This window comes from Pelodiscus sinensis, chromosome 13, assembly GCF_049634645.1.
Source record: "Pelodiscus sinensis isolate JC-2024 chromosome 13, ASM4963464v1, whole genome shotgun sequence".
NCBI classification, from domain to species: Eukaryota; Metazoa; Chordata; order Testudines; family Trionychidae; genus Pelodiscus; species Pelodiscus sinensis.
The window spans coordinates 2,569,273-2,580,586 of NC_134723.1; the positions used below are offsets into that span (position 1 = coordinate 2,569,273).

The 11,314-nt window shown below is 51.1% G+C and overlaps 1 protein-coding gene across 1 annotated transcript in view; it reads left to right on the plus strand.

Moving 5' to 3' along the window:
* Positions 1-10,948, plus strand: part of LOC102448400 (BTB/POZ domain-containing protein KCTD12-like) — a 93,557-nt gene extending 82,609 nt beyond the window's left edge. Inside the window, exons 4-5 of the mRNA XM_075896663.1 lie at positions 1,316-1,417; positions 6,404-10,948. Coding sequence (XP_075752778.1) covers positions 1,316-1,417; positions 6,404-6,918 — 617 coding nt within the window. The 3' untranslated portion in view covers positions 6,919-10,948. The remainder of the gene's footprint in view (positions 1-1,315; positions 1,418-6,403) is intronic.
* The last annotated feature ends 366 nt before the right edge of the window (positions 10,949-11,314 follow it).

Sequence of the window (11,314 nt, forward strand, 5' to 3'; positions counted from 1 at the left end):
TGAACTTTTTCCACTGCCAATATATCTTGTTTGAGATGAAGCGAGCACATCTGTACACCGGATTCAAGATGTGGGCCTACCACGGATTTATACAGCGACGTTAAGATAGTCTCTGTATTAATCTCTCTCCCTTTTTTAATGATTCCTGACATTCGGATTGCTGTGTTGACTGCCGCTGCATACAGAGTGGAGGTTTTCAGAGAACTATCCACAAGGACTCCAAGATCTCTCTCTCGAGGAATTATCGCTAAATTAGTCCCCACCGTTTGTACGTATAGTTGGGCTCATGTTTCCCAATGTGCATTGCTTTGCATTCAGCAACATTACATTACAACTCACTTGCCATTTAGTTGCCCGATCACCTAGGCTATGTCTACACTGCAGATATGTCGGCCGAGAGTATGCTAATGAAGTGCTCATTAGCATTTGTTGTGCTGTCATTTGCATATTCTCTGCTGATGCTTTTTGTGCAAGAGGTTTTTGCGCAAAAACAAGCAGGGTAGACGGGTCTGTTTTGCGCAAAAAAACCCCTTTTGTGCAAGATCCCTTATGCCTCAGAAAAGGAGGTATTCAGGGTCCCGTGCAGGGTTTTTTTGTGCAAAACGGACCTGTCTGCATTGCTTGTTTTTGCGCAAAAACCTCTTGTGCAAAAAGCATCGGCAGAGAATATGCAAATGGCAGCATGACAAATGCTAATGAGCACTTCATTAGCATACTCTCTGCTGACAAATACCTGCAGTGTGGACATAGCCCGAGTGTATTGTGGAGTTGGCACAGTTTGTCCGATGGTGAGGCCTCTGACTCAGGTTTGAGGCGCTCCGAGGCCTGAGCCGTCCTGCACTGTACCTAGCGTTGCATTTTAATGACCCTCTTCTCTTTTAAGTGTAGAGTTGCCAGGTGTCCAGTATTGAACGGGACAGTTCGGTATTTTCGCCTCCTGGCCGGTAAAAAAATTCAGAAAATACTGGACCCCTAAAATGTCCGGTACTTTCTGAATTTTTCGAAAATCCTGGACTGTCCGGTTCAATATGGAGGCAGCCTGGCAACCCTAGTGCTTACTGGATTCCACAGGGGAACTGTCCGGCACCCCCGCAGCCTGTTAGGCCCCAAAAGCCTCCACATGCGTTTCTTAAAGGGACCACTCTGTTTTGTGGGTGTGTGGGGTTTTTTTTTGTTTTCTTGCTTAACTCTTGGGGTTCTTCCCTCCTCCCCTCTTCCCCCGGTATTTTTTCTGAAGCCATCTGAACCCTGTTTCAGGGCACAATCCCCCTCTCCTGCTTGCTGATGGTCTGTTTGGGGTGGGTTTACTCCCCAGACTCCGGCGCCAGCGATGTCCCGGCAGACGGGCGCGGATGCGAGGAGGCGGCCTGTGCAAGAGCCGGCGACTCCCGACAGGGTGCGGTTTGCGAGCCGGAAGGTCAGTATCTGACATGCCTCGGTGTGCATCCCAGCCAGCCCACAACACACAGGGAGCGTTGCCTCCTGCTGGGCTTCTCAAGCAGGAGTCGGGGGGCAGGTTTCAGGGGCTCTGTCGAGCAGGGCCAGGCTTCGACTTGCTAGGGCCCAGGGCAAAGAGCTGAAGCCCCATCACGTTGGGTTGAAACCTGGGCCTTCAACCTGGTTGGAGCAACATCCCGTTGTGGGTGCTGTGGCAGGGGGTCCCTGGCAGTTGCCCTGTTCGCTAACACCAGCCCTGGCTTTTATTTGCAGAAAACCTGGTGGTGGAGCACGGGTGGGCCACAACCACCGTTGGGGGCACCCCAGAAAGGAAAAGTTTGAGACCCCCCCCTCCCCCGCCCAGTGCTGGGTTCTGGCTCTGCCACAGTCCTGCTGGGTCTCCTCGAACATGTCCTTTCTCTGTGCCTCAGTCTCTCATCTGTCCAGTGGGGTTGCTGATACTGATCTTTGTGAATTGATTTGAGATCCGTTGGCGTTATCCACAAATGTTCACTTTGAGAGCCAGTCCCCTGCGTGCGACTCTGCTGATTTAAAATTGGCAATGCAAAGCGGGAGCAGAAGTGGAAAAACAAAAATGTGTAGCAGCTTCCTGCCCCCCTTAAAAGCCTCTACTGAAAATATTTGGAAGAAGGGCTTTTAAAAGGCACACAAGCTTTTGCAAAAAATAGAAAACACACACAGGTTTTGTTTTGCCCTTCAGCTATAAGATCCTGAGAACAGGATGGATGCAGAAAGTCACCAATGAGGAATAATATAGGAAGATACAGCCGAATGAGAACCTACTGCTGAAGGTTATACGATGGAAGTTACAGCTATTCAGGCATATCTGCAGAAAGAGCGATGAGCAAAAAGCTAAGACCCTGGTATTCGGCATAATGGATGGTCCAAATAGGAGAGGCAGACCCCACAGAGAATGCATAGGTGATCTATAGATTGGCGTGGAGCTAGTCTGCAGAAACTAAGCCACTCTGCACTGGACAGGGAAAGATGGAAGGAATAGTGAGGGAGTCATCGGACACCAACGGTGGTGGTTGATGATGATGATGATATAACTTTGAACCAGACTAGGGCATTGCGGTCTAGATCAGTCAACCTTTTTTCATTTTGTGGACCCCTAGAAATGTTGAATGAGGATGTGGACCCTTTGGAAATCTTAGACCTATTCTGCAGACCCCCTGGCTGAAAACCAATCGTGTATATGAAATTACTACCTGGGTGCGTCTAGACTGGCAAGACTTGCTGTCTACACTGGCCATTTGAATTTGCATAAGAGCACTGACTTTGTAATGTACAAAATCAGTGCTTCTTGCGCAAATACTTTCACGCTCCCGCTCGGGAAAAAGCCCTCTTGTGCAAGGGGGTCAGTGTAGACAGGGAAGAACTGTTTTGCACAAAAAAGCCCCGATGGCTAACATGGCAATCGGAGCTTTCTTGTGTAAAATCGTGTCTAGACTGGCCACTGATGCTTTTGCGCAAAAGCACTTTTTGGGCAAAAGCATCCGTACCAATCTAGATGCGCTTTTGCGGAAATACTTTTAACGGAAAAACTTTTCCGTTAAAAGTATTTCCGCAAAATCATGCCAGTCTAGACGCAGCCCCTGTGTGTAACTGGTTGAAAAAACTATACACTGAGACTAGTTACCAATGGTTTTCTGGGAGGACATATCTAGCAGCTCCCACAGGGGTCAGTCCTAGGTCAAGTACTAGGAGTAATTTCCTTAATGGCCTGGACAATATGTTTATCAAATTCGGGAATGCCACGCTTGGAGGGGTTGCAAACACTTTGGAGGTCCCTTTAGAATTGATAACAACCCAAGAATTATTTTGAAATCAACAAGGTGAAATTCAATAAAGACAGATCACAAATTAAATGTGAGTCAACTCCATGATACACTGCCTTTTTTGCAACAGCAACTGTGGAGTGGATTAACAGGAGCAAAGTTTCCTGTAAGCTGTGCACTTGTGTGACTATTCAGGAGAGATTCCAATATTTCCCAACTGGTTAGCAGAGCATCCGCCGCTAGGTGTTTTGTTTCTACTGGTGGTGCTCATTGGCACATGCCTTGGTGCACATAAACATTATTCCGCACATGGGTGGACAAAATTAGAGGAATGTTGAACAGAAGTGCTGTATGTAAAATACGGGGGATAATGATTCCACTCTACTCGGCATTGGTGAGGTCGGAGCTGAAATACTGCATCTAGCGGTGGGGTCGGCGCTTTAAGAAAGATGTGAACAAATTGGAGAGAGCCCAGGAGAGAACAATAAAAATGACACATGGTTTAGAAAATGTGACTTCTGAGAACAGACTGAAAGATCTGGACAGGCTTAGTCTGGAGTAAGGAAGAGAAGACTGAGGGGAGGAGAGAGACCTGCCTTGGGGCAGTTGAAATAATCACATGGTAGCAGTGTCTTGTTTTGGTGATATTTCAGGTACAGCCCCGCATGCAGCTGGCCTGGACACGAGCCCGCTGGGAAAATGTTTCCTTCGCAAAAACCTGCTGGGATTTTTTCCACCCCTAAGGGAAGCCCAGGAGTATGGTGATAACCTGCAGCCGTTAGATGCAATTAGGGAGGTAGCCCTGTGATCTCTGCATTGCTGGCGCAGGGATCCGTCAGCGTCTGACTCCCTTGGGTTCTGCTGTGGCTGCAATTGCAAGGGGCAGGGCTGACTTTGCTAAATGGTTTCGTATCGGTTTCCATTAAAGTTCCTTGTTGCCTGATTGGTTCCTGCGACTGGAAATTGAAATGCAGCGGCTGTTTCCAGTACAGAGCCAGCGCTTGTTTCTCACGAATGCTGACGATCAGAAGGGTTCCTGGAGATGTAGAAAGCTGCACAACTTTTCCTTCGCTCGCCAGTTTCCATTCATCTTGGTTCCACCTTGGAGTCACCCCCAGGCCTGTGATCCTTTCAAAGCAGCGAGCGCTGCACAATTTCCCCCCCAGCCCGCGGACCGGTGGCCAGCTTTGCCCAACATTTCGCCCGAGGCTTGCTGAATGATTCACGACCACGACCCAAAGTGAAACCAAATGCTGGTTTCAAAGCAGGGGCTGAGCCTAGCTCTGCTCACAATGCTGAACATGGTTTCCCTTTTCCAAGCAGCTAGTCAAAGCTCAGGGCCCTGGGGATGTTACAATTGGAAGGAGAAGTTGATAGTGCCTGGTATTTTCTTGCTTCTTTGCAAAAAGCACAGGACACTCTCTGTGTCTGAATGCAGAAGGAAGCAAAAAAAGGGGGAGGGGATAGTTCTGGAGCATACAGTCCTCACACCAACACCAAACCCAAAAGCTCCTGCTCTAACTTTTTCTAGGGCCCCACTGTGCTTACAGGCTGCTGCTTGGCTTTATTAACCCGCCTCAGTCCCTCTCCCTCTGTTCCTGCCTGGGCTCAGTTTGTGTGTGATCTCTCTTCCCCTAAGCACCCCTCCCCAAAATAATACTCAGCCAAAACCTCCTGGATGGGATGCAAGCTTGTGCCTTAGGTGGGGGTTTACACTTACAAGTTATGTTCATTGCAGGGGGCTTTACCTCCACCCATAACAAAAATGTATCCCAATCCATAACAAGCTTCAGCCAGCTCCAAAGAGCAAGTGTTCAGTGCCCTGAATCCTTTGAAATCAGGGAGCCTAACGTAATTTCCACCCCAACCCAGGGTCCAGTGACCGGGTTTGCCCAACACGTTAGCCCAGGGATCACCGACTAGTCGATCGGGATCTACCGGTCCATCCTGGAGCCTCTGACAGGTGATCCTGACCAGTTTGGCTGGGAGACTATCAAGAGCCTCCCTCCCCTCCCCCCGCACTGCCCTGCTGCTCCTGCCCAGAGCCTCAGAGATGCCTCCTGCTTGTTGGGCAGGGTGGGGGAGAGAGAGGCAGGGGGCGCTGATGTCACTCTGTCCCCCACTTCACAGAGTGAGGGCGGGGCCTCAGCGAAGGGGCGGGGCATGGCAGGGCTATTTGGGTTTGAGGTAGATCCTGGAGTGACATATTCAAAAAGTGCTACATAGTCCTGTATTTTATATTCAGAAAGTGATCTTGTGCTTAAAAAGGTTGGAGATGGTGGCACTTGCTGGAGGATTCACGACCGTGGCCCAGCGTGCGTCCAAATGCCAGTTTCAAAGCAAGAGTTGAGCCCGGCTCTAAGACCCATGCTGCCTATGGCCCATCTTGAGGGCTTTGAGCAGGGGACATAGAAAACGAAAAGCAGCCAAGCGCTCGTATGGGGCTCGGTTACGACCGGATCGTCCCTCCTTGCAGGGATGATGGGTGAAACCCTGTTGCCGCTGAGCTCAATGAGGCAATGTCTACACTGGCACGATCTTGCGCCAGAAGTATGCAAATGAGGCTCGGCGAAAATAATCAATGTAACGGCATTGTGCAAGAGGGGTTTTCTTGCGCAAGAAACGGCAGTGTAGACAGCTCCTTCTGGTGCAAGAGCCTCTTCCGCAAAAATAGTGGCTCATTAGGTATGCAAATGAGGCTCGGTGATATTCCACGCTTAGCCTCATTTGCATACTTCTGGCGCAAGATTGCGCCAGTGTAGACATAGCCGGAGAGTTTTGTCCATAGGGTCCGGATTTCACGCTAGCGCTCTTACGTCCGTGTGTTCGGCTGGCAGACGCGGTCCCCTGGCTGGGATCCTCAGAGCACTCGGAGTGGGCAGCCATCTTGCGGGTGGATTGGGCTGGCCCGGCCGGTTGCCGTGGAGAGGAGCTGCTGAGGTGGGGCGGGGGGAACTGAGGAGCCAAAGGGAACAGTCGGACGCAGGATAAAACACGCGCCTCACACGCCCTTGTCCCGGGAGCAATAGGGGAAGGAACGGCAGCCAAACAGCCAAACTCCACTGAGCTCAGTGTGGTGGTTGGCACCAGATTTGCCCCGGAATATTGAATGTCCCCGATGGGAGCCGCCCATCCCTAACGTAGGCCTCTGATTTCTCCTCCAGTGCCGGCAGCGGCCAGTGCCCCAGCAGTGACAGAAGCGCCAAACCCAACGCCGGAGGAGACACACAAGGACTCGGCCGGCATGGACAGCAGCTACGACGTTTCGATCTCCAGCTTGGACAGCCATTGTGAACCTGAGCCGGCCCCTGGGGACAGACTCCTTGACCGAGGTCCCCAGTCGGAGGCTGGTAACCCTGGCTCCACAGGCTCCCTGCCCTGGCCGGAGCTGCCGGAGGACTGTCCGCCTCGGCCTAACACTCTGGATTTCTCCAGCTCCCGCAAGCTCCTGGAGGAGGGGAAGCAGGCGGGGCAGAGGCGGAAGAGCGAGCAGTCAGACATCCAGGAGAACGGAGTGGAGAGCTGCCCCGAGGCGCCTCCCGTCAGTGAGGAGAGGAGGGCGCTGGAGTCGGAGCTGGGGAAGTGCATCGAGGACTTCCGGAGGATCAAGATCCCCGTCGCCTTCCCCAATAGGAAGCGCCCCTGGCAGAGCGAACTGCTGAAAAAATACCAGGTCTGAGGGAAGGGGCAGGACGGAAGCCGCCCACATGGAGCCACCCAGGGCTGACTGGATTCTCCAGCCCGTCCATGCTGGGCCTGCTTGCCGGGTGTCCTTGGTCTCCCTTGGCACCAGGAGCGGCACAGCGCCCGGCAGGAGAGGGACACAGGAGCATGTCTTACTTTAGACCATGTCTTTGGACAGGACGTGTCTTCAGAACAAAGAGCAGCGGTTTCTTGGTCAACGGGTCATGCCCGGAATGGGTGCTTCAGAGACAGAGCTGCTAAGCCTGCTGCCCTGGCCTCAGGCTTGCTCCCGGGACTTTCCAGGGGCACAAAGGGAGCAGTACCAACCCTGGAAGGACCCACATTTGAAGGAGTGGGGAGGGAAGGAGGAAACTGAGGCTGATTCAGGTTGTGTCTGTAGGGCCGAGTCTGTCCCAGGCCGAATGGACGTTCCTGCCTCTCACGCATGGCTGAGATCGGCGCTCCTGGGGTAATAAATGTAGCCAACAAGGAAACCTGATGCTAGTCCCTTCCCAGCTCTTTCTGCCTGGGAATGAGGGCTGAGCTATTCCAAGCGGCACAGGGGATTTAGGGGCATAGTTCTTGTTGAAGTGAATGGGACCTGTGCATCTAAATCCCCTAGATTCAGCTGGACTGTTCAAAAATGTTCCCTCTAAAATGATTTGTAAAAGGAAACTAAGTTGTTGGCTCAACCAAGGTTTTTGCCAAAAGCGTCTGCCTGCCTTGGGATTTCTTCTGTACGTGGTTTTCGTAAAAGAACAAAATGGTTGAAAACTGAGAAGTCGGGGGCTAAAAACTGACATGCTGGGATTTCGGAATTCCACCCGGGGATTTCGTGGCTGTTGTAGTTTGGTTGTTTCTTGTTCTCATTTTCTGCTATCGCTTCCCAGACTACTTCTCCCGGGAAGCACCCAGTCTGTAGGAATCCCACAATATATGGGAAGACCATGGTGCATCACTGGAGATGTAGTTCTATAAGGGGCCCCTCCTATAGAGGAGGAAGGAAACACAAAGTACCAGGACCACAGTTCCCACAGGACACCATGGCAGCAGCCCCGGCTGAAATAGTTCAGATTTGGAGGTAAATATTTTGGGGTTGAATTTTTTTTGAGAAGTCGAAATCTTCGATGCCTAAAAAATAAAAGACATTCTGACCTGCTCTAGATTTGGCTTGAGAACCTCAGCCCAGATCTGTAAATAAGACCGGAGTAAATGGAAGAGTAAACCCGACCCACCAAAGGTATGTGGACCTGCTAGGTATCCACAACGCACGACTCGCTAACCACGTTGCAGGGCGTTTTCTTTGGATTGCTTCAGAGCATTTCATGCAGTGCCCTCACTCAGACAGAGCATCAGTTCCTGTGTGGCTGAAGCAGTCACATCCCGGGGACTTCTCAGCACGGCACTATCATGCAGGTATCCGGTGTAACTACGTGGCCTTCCGGCAGTGGTCAAGTGCAGTGCTGGTGAAGTACCAGACACACCCTTGAGTGGCGAGAAGAGGGGCAGGCTATATCCGACACTGCGTTCCATTTCCCCCCTTGTGTTGCTATGTAGAAGTCCCATTAGACTCGGACAGGCTCAAATCTGTGTCTGCCAATGTCAGGCCAGACTGTCAGAAACCAGGGCAGGCTCCCCACATCGGTAGTCTGGTCTATGCTTAGATTTCACCAAGCCAATGACACACGTCTATTCCGTGAGCACTGTACCAGGCTTAGCACGGAGTCACAGAGTCCCCGTAGGCGACCCAGCCTGTCTTGCTTCCCAGACAAGCTGCCCTTGGTGAGAAAAGGTGATATGAACTCCCAGTCACACACCCAGAAGGTTTCTCTCCATCCCCAAGGATCAGTCAGGGATACACTGGCATCCAATTCTCTAGTAAACTAGCTAGAGATTCATTAGCTAAGAAAAGAAGTGTGTTGTTGAGAGGTTAAAGCAAGTAAAATACGTTAACAGGTGAGTCCAAATTTGTAAGTCCAAACACGGTAGCAGAGATGTTGTTATCTGCTAGTTTCCCTGAAATGTTTCAGGGTTGCCCAGAATTACTCTGATGAAGTGGGATTTACCCACAAAAGTTTATTATCTATTTGTTAGTCTCTACGGTGCCACAGGACTGCTTGTTGTTTTCTGACGATCTCCGTCGTCTTACCCAGACGTTCCACCCTGTTAGAATCCAAGCAGGCCTTTGGAGTGGTATTTATCGTTTCTGCTTGCCAAAGACCATCTGACGGTCTTCACCCACGCGGGCCAGGGAATTTCCATCATTGAACTCAGTGAAGTTAGCACTCTTCTTCGTTCACCTTTCCAAGGCTCCAGTCACGGTTCATGGGTAAGTTAATTACTGGGATAGACACAAATCAAAAGGTGATGTAATAGCAACTGACAGTCCTTCATGAGTGTTTAAGCTTACCCATCAAGTACATTCTTATCTTAGCATTAGCACACGGTTTTGATCTAACTACTTACAGGGGTACACACAACCTAACGTGACAGCAAACAACAGGCCATAAGCGAAAACCAGACCCTTGACATTTCCTTTCAACCAAACTAACATGAATGAATTGGCTGGGTTAGATGACGCTATAAATACATAAGAACGGCCACACTGGGCCAGACCAAAGGTCCACCCAGCCCAGTACCCTGTCATTCAACAGTGGCCAATTCCAGATGCTTCAGATGGAATAAACAAAACAGGGAATCATCCAGTGATCCCTCCCGTTGCCCATTCCCAGCCCTGACAAACAGAGGCCAGGCACACTATTCCTCCTCACCCTGGCTAATAGCCGTTAATGAACCTAACCTCCATGTTCCTATCTTGTTCTTTTTTTAACCCTGTTATATTGGCCTTTACAATGTCCTCTGGCAAGGAGTTCCACAAGTGGACTATGCATTGAGTGACTTAGCCTACAGACCTGTCCTGAGCTGAGACAGATGCTATTTCAGCTAAGGGACTGAATATATCCTCAGTAGATCATGAAACTGAGACCCCTTTTCCCTCCAAGAATATGATGTGTCTGAGGAAACATGGTTCAGCCAGCGATGGGAGGAGGATGGGAGGATGGAGTTTTAGCCAGTCTCTGGTTATAATTTGAGATGAGCCAGGAATAACACTAGGTATAAACTATCAAATGCACCCCAGCCTCTTGGCAGAGACTAGAGCAGGTTTCTCTTTTTAATGGAGACGTGTCAGCATTCCACCAAGGCGAGTTTTCATTTCCATGCGCGCATCTTCATTTTTATAGGGGCAAGAGAAGGCCTGTGTAGCATCTCCGGTCTGCTCTCACAGGCCTGCATTGTCTGCCTGCCACGTCAGACCCGCAGTACACTGGTACCATCACACAGCACCGCACAGGGACCCAGCGCCATGTGAGCAAAACGGAAACCGCTGATGAGATGGAGGGTGGGGGAAGGGAGCAGCTGCCCTGGAATTCCCTGCAACTAGAGACAGTTTTGTAAATTAGCAAAGGGGTTTGGAGATCAGCTAGCACCCAGGGCTGCCAACTCTTGCCATAGTTGTTGTCAATCAAGGCCCACCTCCTGGAGTCATGGGATTAGGTGTGACTGTTCTCATTTAGTTTCTCAGAGGACATTTCCAGGCGTGATGATTATGGGAGAATGCTCCGAAACCCGGCTCAGGAAACCAGAAGGTAAAAGGGAACAAACCCCCAACATTGAATATCTTCTTGTACCAATCTCATGGTTTTGAAACAGGTTTCGGGATTTTTCAAGGCCTGATTCGGGATTAGCACATCCTTGGGCAGGCCTGGGCAAAATACGGCCCACGGGCCACATCCGGCCCGCCAAGCCATCGGATCCGGCCCACGGAGGCAGCGGGGAGCCCCAGGCAGGCTCCCCCATGCGCCAGGCAGAAACACGGCTGCAGGGCTCCGTTTCTGTTTTGAAACTGGAGGGGAGGGGGGGAGTTTTAGGAGCCGCCCCTCCCACAGCACAGTCCGATTGACCGATTTTTGGCAGAAACCAGCCAATGGGAGCTGCTTATTGGAGTAGCAGGCAGCTAAGAAGAATCACACCCCCACTCCTGGGCTCAGTTACTCATGAAGCACATGGCCCTGCAATCAGGCTGGATGGCTGGCAGGTTTAAGCTCTGCAGGCAGGCAGGCTAGTTTGGCAGCTGGCAAGTAAGTCTCTTGGCTACAGCCTGTTTCTGGCACTGCAGCCCTTTCCTGCCCCAACTCTCTGCTCCCCCCCCCAATATACCCAAACCCTCGGTCCCCCTCTTGCACCCACATCCCCTCCCAGATCTGGCACCCCAATCTGACTGTGCCCCAGATCACAGTCCCCTCCTAGCCTAGGTCACGTCCCAAACCCCTGCACTCCAGGTCACAACCTCCTGCTTCATCCCAACTCCCTCCCAGACTCCAGTCTCCCTC